Source organism: Lissotriton vulgaris, chromosome 10, assembly GCF_964263255.1.
Source record: "Lissotriton vulgaris chromosome 10, aLisVul1.2, whole genome shotgun sequence".
Classification (NCBI taxonomy): Eukaryota; Metazoa; Chordata; class Amphibia; order Caudata; family Salamandridae; genus Lissotriton; species Lissotriton vulgaris.
In genome coordinates this window covers 832980072-833001255 of record NC_141698.1, presented here as the reverse complement: position 1 = coordinate 833001255, position 21184 = coordinate 832980072, and the positions used below count along the sequence as shown (strand labels likewise).

The 21184-nt window shown below is 47.6% G+C and overlaps 1 protein-coding gene across 1 annotated transcript in view; it reads left to right on the top strand.

Annotated features, from left to right (window-relative positions):
• The window catches only part of IGF2BP3 (insulin like growth factor 2 mRNA binding protein 3), a 1069372-nt gene that overhangs the window by 694450 nt on the left and 353738 nt on the right, over positions 1 to 21184 (top strand). Inside the window, exon 11 of the mRNA XM_086941758.1 lies at positions 9437 to 9556. Coding sequence (XP_086797884.1) covers positions 9437 to 9556 — 120 coding nt within the window. The remainder of the gene's footprint in view (positions 1 to 9436; positions 9557 to 21184) is intronic.

The window sequence follows — 21184 nt, the reverse complement described above, 5'->3', positions numbered from 1 at the left end:
GGATTGCCAGGTGGATTGTTAAGTGCATACAGATATGCTATCAAAAAGCATTAACACTAACAGTTAACACTAACAGTTCCTCCTAGAGCACACTCCACTCGCAAGCTAGGAGCCTCTATGGCTTTCTTAGAAAATATACCATTAGAGGACATATGCAAGGCAGCAACATGGTCTACACCACACACCTTCACTAAACACTATTGTGTTGATGTGCAAGCCAAGCAGCAAGCTGCAGTAGGCCAGGCTGTCCTTAAAACATCATTTCAGACTACTGCAATAGATACAATCGACCACCGCTAGGGGAGACACTGCTGCACAATCGATGCATAGTGCACGATCTGCAGCTCATATGCCTCGAACAGAAAATGCTACTTACCAGTATGCATCTGTTCTTGGCATGTAGAGCGGCAGAGTCGTACACGCCCTTCCGCCTCCCCGGACTTGTATCCATTCCAGTTCGCATCTTACTTAGATGCACGTGCATGGACGTCCTTTTTTTTCTTACTGTATCTTTACTAACTCCATCATTTCCCCCTCATGGCGAAAAACAATCTAAGGATGGAGCCGATGCCCATGTGCAGTATTGTCCAAGGGAGGAGTCACCTATATCGTGACTACAAAGACTTCTCCAAGAAGACAACAACCTGCAGTCATCCGAGCCCAACACCAGGTGGCGATCTAATGCATAGTGTACGACTCTGCAGCTCTACATGCCAAGAACAGATGCATACTGGTAAGTAGCATTTTCCTTTCATCCATAGGCAACCATTGACCGTTTTTCTGTGAAATTTCTTCTAAGTGTCACCTTTTGAAAGTTACAAATATTCCTTAAAAATCGTACCTACTACTAAAAAGTAATAACTTACCTGTCTTAGGTAGAGACCCTAGTGCTGAACCTAGGAGTCCAGAACTGGATTACAAAAGTAACGAGAACCTACTTTACCTGTGCTTTGAATTTCCTTCCATTGGATAACATTGCTGGTTTTGCACTAAAAAGTTTGCAAGTGTCAACTTTTAAAATACCTTTATATTCTTTAGAAATCATTGCAATAACTAAAACGTTTTTTTACTAAACTGTTCACAGCTTAGACCCCAGGACTGAATCTAGGGTCCAGTTATGAAGTTACGAAAGTAATCTATAAAGTAATCAACTGCATTTATGTAGAAAAACCCATTGAGCTCAATGTTAAATTGTGTTTAGAATTGTGTTGCCTACTGCAACCATTGTACCTATTGTGCTTACAAAGTTTATTGCCTCTTTGCAAAGTGATTACATGAGAGTACTCATATCGAGAAAAGTATATTTTGATACCTGTTGGTTCTAAAAATAAAACCACTATATCTTTGGATATAAAAACAATTGGCCTTTCAGTTCTTGTGTGTGAAACCTTTTGCTGACTGAGTGTGTGCAACAAATGCTTTACACTGTCCTCTGGTACGGCCTTGCTGTTTGACCAAGCTACCACTTTAGAGAGTAAGGTCAGACCTGACTTTAACCTACCTCTGTTATACCTCTGAGGATTGTGGACTCTATACACACTGTATGTTATGTTATGTTAAATTTGACTTATAGAGCGCACGTACGCCCGTAGGCTTCATGGCGCTATAGGAAGTTTTCAGAAGCACAACACAACAGGAGGAAAGCTTGGGACATCTAAGGATAGGCTTCCCTAAAGAGCCAGGTCTTAAAGGCTTGTCTAAAGGCCAGAATATCCTCGTGTGACATTAAAGAAGCTGGCAGGGAGTTCCAGAGGGAGGCAGCAAGAAAGTGAAAGGAGCTGCCGCCCTGACGTTGTTTCCTAAAAACAGGCACCGTGAGCAGGCTTTTGTGACTGGAACGAAGGTTGCGAGAGGGGACATATCTGGCAAGCAAGTTGATGATAAATTTGGGGCCCTTGCGTTGTAGTGCTCTGAAGATAATGCAGCCAGTTTTAAAAGCCGCCCTCTGTGCTATTGGCAGCCAATGCAGATCTGCCAGGCCTGGCCTGATGGACTGCCATTTAGGAAGCCCACAGATCAGCCTGGCCGCCTGATTTTGAACTAGCTGCAGCCTCTTGAGCTGCCCGGCTGGAAGACCCAAATATAAACTATTTGAGTAGTCCAGCCTAGACAGCACAAGGGCGATGGTCACCTGTATCAGGGCAGAATGGGTTAGGAGATGGGCAATCTTTCTAATCTTGCGCAGCTGAAAGAAGCATGCGGAGAATACTGTCCCTACCTCACTTTTCAAAGAGAGGTCTTCACTAAAGGTGACTCCAAGGCTCTTGACCGTGCGGGATTTGGAAGGGGGATTTCCCATCTCCGGAGGCCAAAATTGAGGTCCCCAGCTGAGTTCACTCTTCCCAGGCAAGATCAGTTCAGTCTTGCCTGGGTTGAGTTTTAGGTGGTTAAGGCCCATCCACCTCTGGATGTGAGCTATGACCTCCCTAAACTCAGTAACAGCGTCAGGCGAGCCTAGGGGGAAAATCCATTGCAGATCATCTGCGTAGTTAAAGATCCACACTTTGAATTTCCTCAAGGAGTACAAGAGGGGACGCAAGTATAAATTAAATAAAAGGGGGGACAGGGAAGAGCCCTGAGGGACACCGCAGTCGTTCTTAATTCTAGGGGCTGTGAAGGTGCCCAGTCTCACTGCTTGAGTCCGGTCAGACAAAAATGATTCCACCCAGCTCAGGGCAGCACCTCTGAGGCCTGCCTGCCCGACACGGCCGACCAAAATGGTGTGGTCGACCGTGTCGAATGCAGCAGACAGGTCAAGGAGTACCAGTGCCTGGTGGACGTCCCTGTCTGCGTTACACCGAAGTGTGTTCTGGACTGCCAGGGTTACCGTCTCGATCGAATGGCTTGGACGGAACCCAGCTTGATTGGGCTCCAGAAACCCAGTGGTTTCCACAAAGTTGGAAAGACAATTGGAGACGTGAGCCTCCAATATCTTGGATAAAAACGGCAACAGGGATATGGGATGATAATTTGATGAGTCCCGGGGGTCCAGACCTGGTTTTTTTATCAGAGGGATTAGCAGGGCGTGTTTGAAACCAGTAGGTACCCTGCCCTGGGCCAATGATTTGTTTAGTAGGGGTAGGATACCCTGAGGGATAGTCTGACCGATTTCAGAGAAGATGTGGGGGGGGGCGGCAGATGTCGTTTGGGGATCCGGACTTTACCCTCGCCAAAAGTGAAGAAAAAGTTTTACATCTAGTACAGAGGGATTATAAAAGGCGTCATCCAAAGGAAGTGACGTTGGGGAACTAGCACTGCTCGATTTAATAGTCACAATTTTTTCTCTGAAAAAGTTATTCAGGGAATCACATAGCTTCTGCGTGGGAGCTATTGAGGGGGCTGTACCTTACTTTGGTCCAATACATATAGAGCCAATTTCTCGCAGCTCAATCCTTTTGTTGCCCGCGAACGCTGCTCCCACAAGCCTAGTTGGCCCAAATCCAGTTGTCTGCCCAATCAGCTCTTCCCCATCAACTGCACAGTCAAAACCTCTTTAATTTGCCCTGAATAAAGCACGGGCATCCGGTTGGCGGCAGAATTCAACACTATCTGCCCTGATGACAGGAGATTGCAACAGACAAATATGTGGTCCAGATTGTCGAACCGGGTTATGCCCTTCCGTTTCAACAAACCGTGCTGCCACTTCCTCCGTCTTCAAATCGGCTGAGAGAGATCCACCTTGTGCTTTTACAGCTTGAAGTACTGGCCCTTCTTGCCAAAGGAGCCATCTAGAGGGTCAGTGTCAGAAGTAGGTTGTGGTTGCTATTCCCACAACTTTCTGGTGCCAAAAAAGAATGAAGGCCTCAGTCCTATATTAGATTCGCGTCCTCCATTACTTTTTGAAAAAGGTAAAATTCATGATGCTCACCCCAGGTCTTATATGCCATTGACTCGGGAGAATATATGGTAGCATTGGACTTGCAGGATGCCTATTTCCGCATTCCTGTCCTGCCTGCCAAAAGATGCTACTTGTGGTTCAGTTAATGAAAATTATCAGTTCACTGTACTCCCTTTTGGTCTTACCAGTGCCCCTTAGGTTTTCACAAAGGTGATGGCAGTGGTTCCTGTATATCTGCAGAGGTCAAGGATTCCAGTCTCCCCCTACCTTGATTATTGGCTGTTGAAGGTGGAATTGCCCCAGGCAGTCGTCTCCTACACACTGATTACAATGGACATCCTGCATTCGCTTGGGTTCACTATCCACTTCAACGTGCTGAAGTCTCACCTGATTCTCTCTCAAACGTTCCCTTTTATCTGAGCTGTTCTGGACACAGTGCAGTTTTGGATTTGTCATCCGGAACAGCGAGTCCAGCATATATTCAGAGTTTGATTCCGATGTTTTAGACTTTATGCTTGAATTTGGGGGAGTCTGACTCTGAGGACGTTGGGTCTCCTCACCTCCTGCATCCTCTTGGTAACACTTGCCCGCTGCGATTGGGTCAATAACAGACCTCCATTTCTTCCCCACCCAGAGCTCACAGTGGTGACCGATGAGTCACTTCTGGGCTGGGGTGGCCATATGGGAGAGATGGGCATCAGAGAACTCATCTATTGTGAGTCTGAGCTTCATACCAACCTGATGGAGCTCTGGGGCATCTGATTGGCATTTTAAGCTGTTCTTCCTTCGATCAAGGGAAGGCTAGTGCAGGTGTTCACAGAAAACACCACACCATGTGGGCTGCAGCAAATGGGGCAGGGTGGGGTCGTTGACCCTTTGTCAAGAGGACCTGCACCTCTGGACAGGCTGGGACAGGGGATTTTCCCTGGTAGTTCAACATCTGGTGAGCTTTCTGAAAGCCAGAGCAGAATAACTCAGCTGTTGATGCCTAGTGGATCATCCAGAGGTGGAACAAAACCCCTTCGGAGATGTGGTAGAGCCTTGGTTAGATCTGTTCGCCACCGCAAAGCATGCACAATGGCAGCACTTTTGCACGTCTGAGTTTCCATGGCTGCTTTAGCTCGGAGACTCCTTTAGTCTCAGTTAAGCGCAGGACTCTTAAACGCCTTTCTGCATAAACCACTCAAGTCCAGAGTTCTCAAGAAGATAAAGTGGCTCCGAACTGAGCAGGGCGAGTATGGTATCCCAAGCTCTTTTAAATAAGGTGTCCGCTGGGTCCCCCAAGGATTGCTGTCCTTCCCGAATTCTTCGCGAGGTCTTTACAGCCTGTCCGTCCCCCCCTTTGGGGCTCCTGAACAAGTCTCTATCCTCTGGCTTAGTCCCCAGCCTATTTAAAGTTGCAGAGGTCGTGCCTATCTTAAAAAAAACAACTGCAGACCCACAGGTCATGAGCAATTACCGCCCCATCTCCCTCCTCCCCTACCTGGGTAAGATTCTTGAGTCCTATGTGACCAGCTTCTTGAGCTCTTTCCTTGAACACTCTCAATATCTTGACCCCCAACAGGCTGGTTTCAGACCCGCTCACTCTACGGAGTCTGTTATGCTGTCCGTCATGGAAGAACTGCGAAGAGGAGCCGACTCGAACATCAGCCAGGTTCTGGTGCTCCTGGACTTGTCGGCCGCCTTTGACACAGTCGACCATGATATTTTGGTCGACCGTGTCAGGGAGGCTGGCGTTCGGGCACGGCCCTTGACTGGATCCGCTCCTTTTTGAGCAATCGCCACCAGGCGGTCCGACTCTCGCAGTTTCCTGCGGATAAGGTCGAACTGACCTGTGGCGTTCCGCAGGGTTCCTCCCTATCCCCCCTTCTTTTTAATTTATATTTGGTTCCCCTTATTCGTTCCTTGCGAGGCAGTCATATTTCCGCGTTTAATTACGCCGATGACATCCAGCTGGTTTTTAATATCGACTCCTCAGCCCAGTCCATTGCCAACTTCCAGTCAACTTTGTCACATCAATGACTGGATGGGGGCCAACCACCTCAAACTTAAACCCGACAAGACAGAGTTGATTCTTATCGGGGGCATTGCCAACCCATTGAAATCCACCTTTTGGCCTGCGAGGTTGGGTCCTCCTCTGAGTCCAGTCGACTCAGCCAAAAGTCTGGGGGTAATCATTAATAAAGATCTTACTCTAAAGCCCCAGATCAACGCTGTAGTCTCTTCTAGCTTTTTCCAGCTGCGGAAAATCCGTAAGATTGCTCATTTTCGGACCATAGAGGCTCTTACTCTAGTTCTGTTAGCCTTAGTCATCTCAAGGTTGGATTACGCCAATTCTTTGTATGTTGGTATCCCGGCGTACCTAATGAAGAGGCTACAGCTTGTCCAGAACCAGGCTGCGCGCCTCATTTATCACCAACCCAGACACCAATACGTTCTTCCTTTGTTAAAATCCCTTCACTGGCTCCCCTTGTCCGAGCGTTGTAAATTCAAAGTGGGCTGCACCATTTTTAAGTCCCTTGCCGGCACAGGTCCGTCCTTTATCTCTTCACTAATACATCCCTACGTTCCCTCACGTAACCTTCGGTCTTCTCACCTTGCCTTGCTTGCGGTTCCAGTTTACAAACGTAAGAAGCATGGAGGTTTGAGATTTTCTTTTCTTGCCATCTCCCTTTGGAACTCACTTCCCTTAGGTATTAGACTTGCTTCCTCCTATAATCATTTTAGGTCCCTTCTTAAAACTTATTAGTTCTGTAATGTTTATCACTAACACCTGTGCTCTGTGGACTAGTCCCCCCCCCCTTGTGCTCGAGCGCCAAGAAACCGTTCGGTGTTAGTTGCGCTATAGAAATTCTTTTTACATTACATTACAGCTAATGAGCATGAGCATCTGTCCTTTAGTCAAGTTGCCCATTCGGGCAGTTCTTCTGTTGCGCAGCATCGGGGCAGGTTACTGCACCCAAACCAGTCAACTTTCTATCTTCATGCATGGAGATTGAGCAGTGAGAATGGAGAGTTTTTGATCTCCCTCTTCAGGTATGGGATAATCTGGTGTTCTACCAGAACCATCTAAGCCTACCGATGGGGAAAGTTAGTGTCTTGGTATATATCCAAATCAGTTAATCCTCTGTCTGCACCCATGTCTGAAGTTCTCCTCTAAGTTCTTTCCTTGGCCTGGCAAGGCTTTGCTTTGGGCACCGTAAAAGGATATCTAGCCGCCATTTCCACTTTCTTACAATTGCCTGATCAGCCTTCCCTGTTCTTTACCTGTTGTGACTATAATCCTTAAAGGTTTACAGCATATGTTTCCTCCCACCCCCTTCATTATGCCACAATGGGACTTGAGTTTAGTTCTCTCCTACCTCATGTGTTCTCCTTTTAAGCCAATGCACAGCTGCTCTTTACAACTCCTAATGATCAAAACGGTCTTCCTAGTGGCTATAACATCTGCCAGTTAATTTATTCACAGGTGTTTTCAATTAATACTCCTAACACTGTATTTTTCTCAAACAAATTAGGTTTTAGAACCCGGCCATTCTTTTTTGCCAAATGTGGTGACACCTTTTCACGTCGGGCAAAAACATCAGCCTGCCTTTTTCTCCTAGTCTTATCATCCCTCTAAAAAGAGGAAAGACTCCAACTTTTGGATCCAAAAAGTGAGTTATTATTCTATTTTGGTTATACCAAAGCATTCTGGTTGGACAATCAACTGTGTTGGATTTTCTGGGGCAAAGAAAGGAAAGTCTTTTCAAAAGAGAACTATCTCTGTTGATAATCCTTTGCATTAAGGTGTGATGCACGATGGCCAAGAAACAGTCCCCGCTGAGGACTTAAGAGCTCCCTCTGCCAGAACTACAGTTGCGACCACAGCGTTAGCTAGAGGAGTCCCTGTGCTGAACATCTGTTAAGCAGCTGTGTGGCCATCATTTCACTTGTTGGCCAAACACTATTGCCTCGACCTTCAAATCTGTCAAGATGGCTTCTTTGCCTGTTAGGTCCTCCAGGACTTCTTAGTCTAAGACCATCCGCAGACCCCCCCCTCTCGGGAGAGATTGTTTTGGTATCTATTTTAAGGTAGAAAAAATCTGCAGCTAGAAGTATCTATCAGATGAACAAGTTACTTTCCTTTGGTACCACCTTATCTGCTAGAGACTCTATCTAGCTGCAGATTACTTACCAACCCTGCCAATCGCCCCATTGTGCGAACTGCCTTCTCACATTGAGATTCTTTAGGACCTCACTTTTGCACTGTCATTCCTCCTCTGCTTGGCTTCCTGATTCTGATGAGAAAAAACAGTCAAGAACTTTGGTCAGAGCATTGGGTTGGCACCTATAGGGACGCCGCACACATTACTTGCGGTGTGGGCGATGCCCGCAGAGCTGACAGATGGCACCCACCGGTGCGCAGGGGAATTGTTCAAAAATGTCCTGATCCAGTCTGACGCCTGGGAAATATTCTAAGGTAAGAAATCTGCGGCTAGATAGTCTCTACCAGATAAGGCATTACAGGCGTAAGTAACTTGTTCGATCATTCATGATATCGGAGCTATAGCCTGAAGGAAGCTTCTTCCCGGCATTTTCCGCCCAATCAATAGTTCAGGTGAAGCCCAGAGCATTTGCCAGTGGCTGAGATTAATTAAAGCATTCCGTCCATCGCTGTTTTTGTTCCCCTAAGTGTGATGGGTATGCCCAGACTTGGTTCTAATGTTCACTATGCTACTGTAAACCAGCTATACCTGGCTGGTGTGCCCATAAGGGCGTAACTGGTCCTGGGTTGCTTGTCTAGTCAGAGAGAACCTGCCTGGCTGGTCGGGCTAGACTTTTGCCTTTGGAGCAGGCTCGAGGCAGAATTGTATATGGGTAGGTCTAACCTGAGGTGGGATGGGGGTGAAAAACAATGAATTGGGATGCGGCCCAGAGCTATTGCCAGTGGCTAAGATAAATTCAAGCATTCCATCCATCAATCGCTTTGTTTTTTAAATTTCACAAGCCTTCAATTTCTATGCGGTCTAGTTGTTATATTGGAATGGGTACGACATGAGGAAAGAGTTTAGTAAAGTACAAGTTCTGTGTAGTACTCTTCTACGTTTTTGAACAATGGAAATGTGGCAGTACAGAAACAAAAATAAGTTAGGCCTTAATAGTTAAATGTGCATCTCGTTATGAAGAAAGGTCATGACCCAGAAATAGTCTTCTGGAATACATGGAACAGGTAGAACTTATTGTAGTGTTAAATCCCAGTTATTTTGCCTCTGGATGTGTAGTTTCGAATTTGCTTTGTTAGTGAGGTTACTGAAGTGCACCAAAACCTTGGGAATCAGTTGTATGTTACTGGAGAAATATTGTTTAAAGTATGTGTTTTACACATGTTTAAATATTAGACTTTGTAGCGGAACTATGGAGTCAAGGGGGCGCTCTATATTCTTATTGTTTGTATATCTTGCATGATTAGTTTGATGTACTGATAAATTAATATATCAAAAAATGGCAGGATTCCTTGCAGTGTCCCTTTTCTGATTAGTCTTGCTCAATGTTTCCTAGGCTAAAATCGATATAATCAGAATTTCACATCACAATACTTCTTTTCTTTTAACACAGCATCAACCAGAATCTGAAACTGTTCATCTGTTCATTCCATCTTTGGCTGTTGGAGCCATCATTGGCAAGCAGGGACAGCACATAAAACAGCTATCTCGTTTTGCAGGCGCTTCAATTAAGGTACCATTAACCATACTGACTTTTTTCAAATACATGGCCCATCAGTTTCTAATCACTTTAAAAAAAACAAGAAACATTAATAGTACGCTTTGGCGATGGAAAGTTATCCTTTAATTCATCAAGATGGATTGAGAATTGAAAGCATGTTTTATGTTTTGTCTGTTGCTTAGTTAACTTTAAAAGAAATTGGTTTTAGTTGCTTGAGGCTCTATAATTAAATGTTTCCCTTTAACATTTTATTGGCAGTTACGCTGCTGAAAGGATTCATACACTTTAAGCTAAGCCCATAACATTTGAAGTGTTGTACCTGGATTTCCATTGGCTAAATTGTTCTGTCCGCATGTCCTTTCAAATGTTCTACTTTGAAGTTTGGAGTTTTCTGATTTTCGATAAGTGGAATGGATTTGGATATTACGTTTTTCCTTCCTGATGTGGTATGGGCACTTGCCCTCTGTGTGTTGTCCTCTCCGAGGAGCTTGAGCTTTATAGACCTGCCAATTCATGTTAGTTTCTCAGTAAATTATGTATGAGATTTTTATCCAACTTTAAAACCCCTTTCCATCATTCCCACGGAAACATGCTACCCCTATGTATTCAGTATTGAGTGATTGTTGGGTTCAGCCTACCAGAGAGCATAGGTATCTGGACGCGTCAGGGCAGCTGTTCGCGCTTTATAAAAACTCCTTTCAATTCTGGTTGCAGAAGACACATTTTGTGCTTACTATGAATGTAAATGAGCTTGCAGGTCGCTCATTGCTTCCCATTGGTTGGCTTACTGTCGCTCATTTGCCTGCTTATTATTCACTGGCTTACCGTATCCATCTTGTCTCCCCCTCCTCTGGAGCACTTCCAATTTACTTCCACTGCTCACTTCTATGAAACACATTTTTTAGTTGGTCATAAGCATTCCACAAGTTTGTTTTCCAGATTCGTCCCTAGTTTGCTTCTCTTCCACCTTTGCATCTATATTGCTGTCACTTAGGGTACTTGCCCCAGTAGTGGACTTTCATAGATTCCCATGCTTTGTATCATTCCCCGGCCGTTGGAATGGGAGCCTCGGTAAACAGAAAATACCATAGCAGTAGTTACAAAAGAGAGAAAGGCCTAGGCCTCATCTCATTTTGTAGCATATCACCCTCTTTTTGTAAAAGAGATCAAAAACTTGCAACAACCAATCACATCAGCCTCACCCCATAGAACCCTCCTGAGAGAGCCTCAGATTTTCTACCGCAAGTTGTGCTACGGGAGTCTCCCCGGAGCTCTGCTCAGTTTTTCTCTTAAGCTTTGGATTTTTTCTTCTTTTTGTACTCTACAATGTCTGATAAGGAGAAGAAAGCTTTATTTAAAGCCTGTGCTACTTGTTCAAAGAAAAGAATTTACATTGAGGACATGTGTAGGAGAGTAGGGTCCGCTATCCTATGGTCACCCCAAATTTTTGCTTTTTGCTTCACTGGTTTGACTTAATGTGGCTGTGGGCCTGCCAATCAGACCCACAGCCTGCGGTTCTCTCTCTAAATTTATGCCAAGGCACTTTAGGTGCCTTACCAATTGGAACATCGATCACCTTGTGAGCCCCTGTACAGTGTACTCTAGGTACCCAGGGCATAGGTGCATTCAAGGCGTACCAGGGTCTGCAGCACGAATTGTGCCACTCCTGGCCTGGCCTCACTATTTGACAACTCTGGCTGATCACTCAGCTGGGGCAAGGTGGTGTAATCACCCTTTGTTTTAGGTATAGTATCTCTATATCTAACACATACAAGGACACACAGTAACCTATAAGTCACTCCTATGGCAGGCCTTATCAATCCTGGAGGCAGAGTGCTTGGTTATGTGTTAGATGGTGCTCTAGCATGAGCTGAGCCTGTCTGCAGCTTTCAGAACCACGTCCTTTCGCGGTTTCCTGATAGTGTCATACCAAATACTCTTAAATGTATTATGAACCTCGTGGTTGAATGCTAACTCTGGTTTGACGTTATCAAAACATGTCGAGTAAGGTGTCATACGAATTTGAAATACTACCCCCTCGCCAATTCTGGCGACGGGGTAGCATTCCACCCTTCTAGAGGGACACGACCTGTACAGAACCTGAACCCCGGTTAGAGTTAAACAGAGCCTCAGCATCACAAAATGGATGCTACCACTACAGACACAAGTCTGACCTCCTGCTGCTGGGAGTCTTTCCAGAGAGGGAGGCGGCTTGGACAAAGGGTTTCCTGCCTTGGGAGGTGCTAGCACCACCCCAGATAGAATTTTGTGTATCTGGTTAGGTAGGGCTGAATAGAATCAGACATGCCCGGGGCACACAAGGTGTCCCAGTGCATAGGCCAGTTCAAACCGGTGCTGGGGCACTCCAGCCCTAGCTCTGGCACGAATCTGGACAAAGGAAAGGGGGTGTAACCACCCCTTCCTGGTCCCACCCATAGGAGGGACCCAGTAGGTAGTCCAGCCCCTAGATTTGGCTTAAAAGTAGGAGCTGAGCCCCAAGACTGCAGATTACCCTGAAATTCGACTACATAAGAATAAAACTCTGGACCTTTGACGTTCTGCTGCTCAGAAGACTGAAGAATCTCCCTTGTGGCCAAGGAGTGGCCACCCTGTGAACACAGGCACCATCCAGCAATCAATGACTGCTTAGCCGCCGCCTCCCGCCGGAGCCCGAGCTCAGAGCCTGATGGGAACCAGACTCTCAGACATCTAACAGCCCGATCCACAGACCCTGCTAAGCTGAGACGAGTGGAGGCGACTTGAGACCGGACCTCTTGAAAAGTCCACGAGAATCTGACTGCGCAACCCCTGAGGTCCCCTCATCGCTGTGCTTGGGGTCTTGAGAAGCCCCACCACCGAGCTACATTTGCACCAAGGACCAGCCCTCCAACTCTTACGAGATCTGCGTGGGGCCCTTCTGCTTTGTTCCACTCGACGCGCCTATCCGGTTACAAGTCCGTTGGCTAGTGGCCATTTTGGCGACCAAACAACAACTTTCCACCGCTGGTCTGGTTGCTCCAGACTGGCCCTTGCTGCTCCCAAAAGCAGCAACCCCTCTGACCTTGCTGGTTAGTGAGAAGCCTTCTCGGTTTCCTGCGTGGCATTAGCCAAGGCCTGTTTGCTCCGATCAAGAAGCCGACACCGCCATCAACTAGAGCCTACGTGGGACAGCTCGTGAGTGACTCCTGGTCGTCGTCATCGTTGCCTAGTCCACATTGCTGAAGAGACGAGCTTCACGACATCACCTGTGGCACCCGACAACGCCTGGTTCCTTCCTGGTTCCACGCCGGTCACTGACTAGTGACTGTGAACATTGTCCCCTCTGCTTTCAGGTCTTCACCTCTTCAGATCCACCATTGGATCCACCCTAACTCTTCACATGGTTCCAAGGGCTAAGTCCTAGGCTGAGCGGAAGACTTCCTAACTTCACCTTTTTAACTTTTACTCATCCATTGATTTCAATGTGAACTGCTTCTAACTTTGCACACTGCAAACCAGATGCCGTGGGCCTCCTAGTTCCTAACTTGAGTTGGTACAGCATAGCCCCAGCGATTCCCAAGGCCCTAGGCCTTACCTCCTTTCGACTCATGGTACTTATACCACTTCTTTAGTATATGGTTTTAGGGGCCACCCTGGCCTATCCATATTTGTGCTACTTTTGTATATTATCAATTGAATAGTTTTAACGTGTTTGCTCCTGTGCTCATAAAGAGTTCAGGGGAATATTTGTAGTAATAATTACCTATATATTTTGAATATATATCCTGTGTGGTGTCCTTTCACTTGGTGTTCAAGGGGGTTACATATGGTAATACAGCTGGCTTCACATGCCAAAAGAGTTTAGCCTAAGACTGCTTTGTCCACGCTACCACTAGGATAGCTGGTCTATAAGGTTGACTTACAGCCAATCACCATAAGGGTTGTTTGGACTGATATGACGTTCACTAGTTCTAGTGACCACCTTGTATCAGGCCAACTTCTCACAACATGCATAAAGACTTTATGTTCGAGGCATGTGGGCTGCTGAATTCATATCTGTGCATAGATCGCTGCCTAGTGTTGGGTCCGGATGATCGCACATTGTTGTCCTGGAAGAGTCTTCGAAGTATCACGAGATAGGTGGCTCCTCCCCTGGACTACAGTATGCATGGGCATCGACTCCATCCTCAGTTTTTTTCCGCCATTGGGTTCGGATGTATATTGGTTCACTCTAGTCGGAATCGATATATAAGTTTTCTTAAGGCCAAAAGACCTTTAGTTTTTCGTCGGTATAGTCTTGGGTTCGGTGCCCGATTCTTTCCAGCTCAGTTCTGAGCCGGATTTCCAGGAGTGCCGCGTGCTTTTCGACGCTGAAGGCCCGGTCGACGCCAGAGGCCTTACCGACGAACCATCATGGAACGGAGCCCGTTCAAGAGATGTCCCGTGTGCAACTGCAAGTATCCCCACATCGACGTCCAACCGGTTTGCAACAAGTGTCTGTCGCCGGATCATGATGAAGCCAGCTGCATGGCTTGTTTCCGTTTTCGATCCAAGAAGACTCTTCTGCATCGACGCGCTGCGCGCCAGGAAGCCCAGCAGACTGCACTGGCGCCTGTGGACATATTCGATGCCGGGGTTGATGAAGGAGATGACCGGGAGGTTCGTGAGAACCTGTCGAATCCCGCGTCGGAGGTCGACTCCAACTACGACGCGGATGTTGAAATGCTCGAAGCGGAAGAAGTCGTCTACGAGGTAGGAGATGACGACGGGGCCTTTGGGGCCATGGAAGATAGCTCGAGCGAGGAGCTAACTCAAACTGACATTGGGGCCGAAACGCTTCATAAGGCTCAGGTCCAGGGATCGCCACTAGGCCTTACCCAAGATCTTCCAATAAGTTCTACGGCCCCGCCTTCGGGCTCGGCTTCGGACATTACTAAGGAGCTGCAACCTGCAAAATCGAAACCGAAAGTAAAAGCTCCGGTCTCGACGCAAGTGAAAGCACTGTTGCCTACATCGAAACCAAAAGTGCGTATTGCTTTGGTCGGCTCGAAGTCCTCGGACCTGTCGGCACCGACTAAGCAGAAGGGCGTTATCGACCCGAAGAAACAGCTCAAGGGCGTCGAGACGAAGTCTAGCGCGCTGAAGGCGAAGGTCAGGGCAGTCGACCCGAATAAATCGGCGCCGAAGACAGTCGACACCGACAAAGGGCTCGGTGATCCTGAGGTTCTCGAGCCTCTGCGTCGACAAGACAAGGCCAAGAGCGGATCGACCCACGAGTCCACGTCTGGTGGTGCCTCGAAGGATTCCGTCGAGTCGACGCAGCCGCCCGCCTCTTTCTCGAAGCAGGTGGCAGACTCCCTAAAGCGCATCAAGGACAAGGCCTCAAGTGTCGGGCCTAAAGATCCTCCACCTTCGAAGCCTGCCGAAAAACCTCCGACGTCGACGCCCATCCACTTCACGCTGCCGCCGAAAGTGGTGCAGAAGGCTTTCGCCCCTAAAATGGCCACCGATGTGCCCGAGAAGGTGTCCTCGGTGCCGAAGTAAACAGTGGTCCCGGCCATAAAGCATCGACAATCCTCGTTGGAAGAGCAACAGGAACAGTTTATCGATGCTGAAACAGGCAGGCTTTCTCTTTATAAGCGGAAAACCGCCCCGGAACAGCCAATGGAGTCCTATAAAATTCCACTGAAGAAGAAAAAGGATTCTACTTTGACGCCTGTTCTTGTAGAACCAGTATCTCCACTTGGCCATGATGTCTCACCCACTTATTCAGATGTGGACACTGGGGAAGGTGATGATGATGAATACAGCTATCCTGTATACACTGATCCAGATGATACCAATGAACCCTGGGCAGCTGCTGCTGACCCAGGTGATCCTCACTCTACCCCAGACACTCAAATGTATGCTGTAAAAACGTCGCCTACTGAGGATTCGGCAGCATTTAATGCCCTCATTGAAAGGGCAGCTAAGGATCATGACGTCCAGCTCCATGCTGACCCCATTGAAGTAGACTTTCTTTTTGACACCTTTTCCGTCTCAGAGAGGACTGTCAAGACTCTGCCTATGTTGAAGGGTGTCTTGAAGAATGCTGGGGAAATCTTTAAGGAGCCTACAAGAGCCAGGATGATAAACCCCAGAATTGAAAAGAAATACAAACCAGCGCCTGGAGACACTACTTACATCAAGGGACAGTTGCCGTTGGACTCTTGTTGCTTCTAATGCCCGGAAGAGGGCTAATTCACAAAAAAACGGGTGATGCTCCTCCCCCAGATAAGGAATCTAAGGTGTTTGAGGCATCAGGGAAAAGGGTGGCAGCTCAAGCGGCCAATATCTGGCGCATTTCAAACACTCAGGCACTTCTAGCCAGGTATGACGGGGCACATTACGACACACTTGAGAACCTGTTACAGCACCAGCCAGATGAATAGAAAGAGGCAGCTGAGATGCTCATCCAAGAAGGGAAGCTCATATCAAATGCTTCTATCAAATGTGCACTGGACGCAGCAGACACCGCGGCCAGAGCTGTTAACACTAGTGTCATGCTGAGACGACATGCCTGGCTCAGAATCTCCGGGATCAAGCCAGAAATACAGACCACCATTCTCAATCCGACAGTAAACCCTGATCATCTATTTGGCCCAGAGATGGACACCACCTTGAAGAAAATCAAAAAAGGCACTGAAACTGCTAAGTCCATGGGGGTTCTACAGTCCCAGCAGTTCCGGGGTGGTTCTTTTCGTCGCTCAAGCAATAGACGCGTTTCCAGAGGCCAGCTCTCCCAAACCACACAGTACTATAAGGGCGGCACGCAGACCACATACACCAAGCAAAGTCGAGGTGGTTATTGTGGAAACCGCGCCAAAGTCCGAGGTCGTGGAAACAACAACTCCAGATCCTCCACCACTAACAAACAGTGACGCCTTGTCACTGCCCCCGACCACGCAACACCTGTCGGGGGGGAGACTTCAACAGTTCCTGCCAGTCTGGAAGTCCATCTCCACAGACAGGTGGGTCACACAGTTTATCCAGTACGGGTATTGTCTGGAGTTAATATCCACTCCACCCAACATACCCCCAAGACACCGTCCTATGTCCGCCGAGCATTTGCACTTATTGCAGCAGGAGGTCCTAGTCATGCTGCAAAAAGGGGCAATCGAGCTCGTGCCTGTGAAAGAAAGAGGCACAGGAGTTTACTCACTGTACTTCTTGATACCAAAAAAGGACGGGTCCCTCAGACCCATACTGGACCTCGGACCCCTCAATCAGTACATTCTATCGGAGCACTTTCACATGCTGACACTGCAGCAAGTCCTACCGCTGCTCAGTCAAGGGGATTTTCTCGCAACTTTAGATCTAAAAGATGCGTATTTTCATATTCCGCTGCACCCATCACACAAAAAATACCTCCGGTTCACCATCCAAAACCAACATTACCAGTTCAAGGTTCTACCTTTCGGAGTCACCACGGCACCCAGGGTGTTTACAAAGTGCCTGGCGACAGTGGCGGCACACCTCAGGAGACCAAACATTCACGTCTACCCTTATCTGGACGACTGGCTCATCCAGGCAAAGGCAAAGTCAGCCCAGCAGTATGCCGCCCACATGTCCCACACCATTCACCTTCCTCACGATCCGGGATTCTCACTGAATTACCCAAAGTCCCACCTGCAACCCGCCCACATATGGCAGTATCTGGGGGCGACGATAAACACTCTGGCAGCCACAGCACAGCCGAATTCAGTGAGGATCAGCAGCATTCAATCGCTGATACAGAAATTCAGACCTCAACACTCGCTTCCAACACGAGTGTTCATGCAGTTGATAGGCATGATGGCCTCCTGCATCTCCATAGTCCCGCACGCGAGACTACATATGCGTCCGCTTCAGGAGTGCTTAGCACGTCAGTGGACTCAGGCTCACGGACAGTTGAAAGACCTAGTGTTGGTGACCGGTCGTGCATACAACTCTCTGCATTGGTGGAATCCACAAAACCTTTGCAAGGGACGACCGTTCCAGGAGCCTGTGCCACAGATCATTCTGACGACGGACGCTTCTCTCCAGGGTTGGGGAGCTCATGTACTCCACTACACTGTGCAGGGACTATGGACACCACAGCAGAGGAAGATGCACATCAATGTTCTAGAACTGATGGCTATCTTCATGGCAATGAAAGCATTCAAGGTACATCTGTGCAACAAGGTCGTGTTGATCCAGACAGACAACCTGACGGCCATGTACTACATCCAGAAGCAGGGAGGTACACACTCTCCACAGTTGTCTCATCTGGCTCAGAGCATGTGGAAGTGGGCCATTCAGAGGAACATCTTCCTCATGGCGGAACACCTCGCCGGCAAGGACAATCAGATGGCGGACCTGCTCAGCAGGTACAGCCACCAAATGCACGAGTGGGAGATACATCCATCAGTACTCCACCTGTACTTCCTAAGGTGGGTTCATCCAGAGATGGACCTGTTCGCCACAAAGGAAAATGCCAAATGCCCAAGCTTTGCCGCCAGGTTCCCACACCCACAGTCGCAGGGCAATGCGATATGGATGAACTGGTCAGGCAAATTTGCGTATGCTTTTCCCCCAGCACCTCTAATACCGCTGGTGGCACGCAAGCTGAAGCAGCACTCGATGACTCTCATCCTGGTTGCTCCAACGTGGGCTCGCCAACCATGGTACACCACGTTTCTGGAACTGTCCGTGGTACCGCATCAAAGGCTGCGCCTCACACCCAAGCTTTTGGCGCTGAGGTCTTAGAGTTTGGCTACCTCAACTTACCTCCTGACTGTATGTACATAATCAGGGAGGCAAGAAAGCCCACCACCAGAGCATGCTATGCGGCGAAATGGAAGCGGTTTGTCATTTATTGTGCAGACCACAACATTGACCCGCTGGATGCATCTATTCAGAACATCATTTGTTATCTCTTAATCTGTACAAATGTAATCTGGCCTATGCTTCCATTCGTATACATCTATCCGTAATGGCTGCTTATCTCCAAAACAGACAGCACCTCTCACTTTTCAGAGTGCCTGCCATTAAAGCCTTTCTGGAAGGACTCGAACGAGTCATTCCTCCGCGGACACCACCAGCTCCCGAGTGGAACCTAAATGTGGTCCTCACCAGGCGGATGGGTCCCCCTTTTGAACCACTGCATTCATGCGAGATTCAGTTCTTGACCTGGAAAGTGGCTTTCCTTATAGCAATTACGTCGCTACGACGAGTTAGTGAACTCCAGGCACTAACTATCCAAGAGCCATTTATTCAAATTCATTCCAACAGGGTGGTGCTTCGCACTAACCCTAAGTTCCTTCCTAAGGTGGTTTCTCAGTTCCATATCACCCAGACTATAGAACTACCTGTGTTCTTCCAAAATCCAGAGTCAGTTGCGGAGAGGATGCTCCACACACTTGACGTCAAGAGGGCCTTAATGTACTACATTGATAGGACCAAAGATTTTCAGAAGACTAAGCAACTATTTGTTGCCTTTTCGCCACAACACAAAGGCAACCCCATTTCCAAGGCTGGTATAGCCAGGTGGATCGTTAAATGTATTCAGATCTGCTATCAGAAAGCCAAGCGCACTCTCACCATTCCACAGCGGGCCCACTCCACCCGGAAGTTGGGGGCCTCCATGGCCTTCCTTGGAAATATTCCTTTGGAAGACATATGTAGAGCAGCCACATGGTCTACCACACACACATTTACAAAACACTACTGTGTTGATGTGCTCTCCAAACAGCAGGCAGCTGTAGGGCAGGCTGTTCTAAAAACACTTTTCTAAACTGCTGCAGCTGGCACAGGCGGCCGCCGTTAATGGAGGGACTGCTATGTATTCTATGCACAGATATGAATTCAGCAGCCCACATGCCTCGAACCGAATATGCTACTTACCAGTATGCATCTGTTCTTGGCATGTAGGGCTGCTGACATTCATATCGCCCGCCCTCCTCCCCGGCGCCTGTAGCGGCTGCAGCATTCACACATACTTCTAGCATGGTCCTCATTCTCATAGTTTAACTCCATCTTGGCCACAATGGCTAAAAACAATCTGAGGATGGAGTCGATGCCCATGCGCACTGTAGTCCAGGGGAGGAGCCACCTATCTTGTGATACTTCGAAGACTCTTCCAGGACAACAATGTGCGATCATCCGGACCCAACACTAGACGGCGATCTATGCACAGATATGAATGTCAGCAGCCCTACATGCCAAGAACAGATGCATACTGGTAAGTAGCATATTCGATACTGCTTGTACCCTGATCATAAGGCCACGGATTGTAAGACTTGCAGGACCTTCTCCACTAAGACTTTGAGAGACAGTGAAGGCCGTTTGTTAACCTGGTTGCAGAAAATGAAGTGTCGTAAGGAGGTTCTATCATCTGACAGTGAGGATTCTTCCTCAGCTACGTCCCCCAGGAGATCCAGGAAAAGGGGTAGGTCTTCCCCTTCAATTTCATCTGAACCTCCTGTGAAAGCCTCTCAAATGACCTCTGATAGGTCTGAAAGGCCCAGTCCCAAAAAATCTCCTCACCGAAGTGTAACGGAGAGGGAGGGACAAATTGCTGAGGTAAAACTATCTAAGAAGGTACACAAACTCCTTCTGTTGCTTCTCCACCATCTGAAAAGGAGAAGATATTCAAGAAACCAGCTTCTGTACCTCAAGAAGGAAAATCAGATAGAAAAAAACGTTCGACGATGAAGACATCCGGTACGTCGAGATCAAAAGTGCACCAGGTTTGTTACAGCTCCGTCGACGGGAGCTTTGTGTTATCTTAGACGTTTCAGATTCCGGTCCTCTTGACGATGATGATGACATCTTCGACGTTGACGACGACGATCGTGTCGACTGCTACGACTACATCGACGACAACTGCGATGATAGTGTCGATGAGCTCGTCGACGATACCGTTGATGATCAGTCCTTCGTCGACGACAGCCCTTTCTCCGTCGGACATGGTCGATGTTTCAAAAAGTCCAGATTTGAATTAGAAGGCAGCAAATCACTCCTGAGATGACTTCTCCTCGCAGAGTGACACCCTTGCCTCCAACTTTACTCTTTAAGGAAGAACTTTCAGAGGAGGAGGATAGTCCTTATAGGGATGCTTATATCCCATCCCAACTTCAGGTGAAGTATCAGGATTCGGATTCAGAAGATTACTATACAGAAGAACGCCATTATGAACAACGAGATAGACCTCAAGATCAGTCTCATCAGGATATGGTGGCAATGCCTTCCTCTCTTATTACTGACTTACAAATGATGTTACAGAACTACAAGAGAAGGTTTCCGCCTCAAGCTTCTGAGCAGCATTGCAGCCACCTCCTTCATTAATTCCTACCACTTCTTCAACTACAGTGACTTCTCAAGTATCTCTACCTTCGATACCAGAACCGAGAGAAAGTCACCTAGAGATTGTATCTATTCATGATGATGATGACTAATCGGACGAAGAGCATGATTTACATCAAGTCCCGGATCCAGATAGAGAGTGGGACAAATATATCATTCCAAATCCAGCTTCACCATCGCCGGATCCTGTTGACTCTCCTCCAGCAGACATCGGAGGTTTCCATAACCTTATCCTGAGGGCATCCAAGAGGTTTGGCCTTCCAATTACAACTGTACAGTCAGAATGCTTCCTTTATT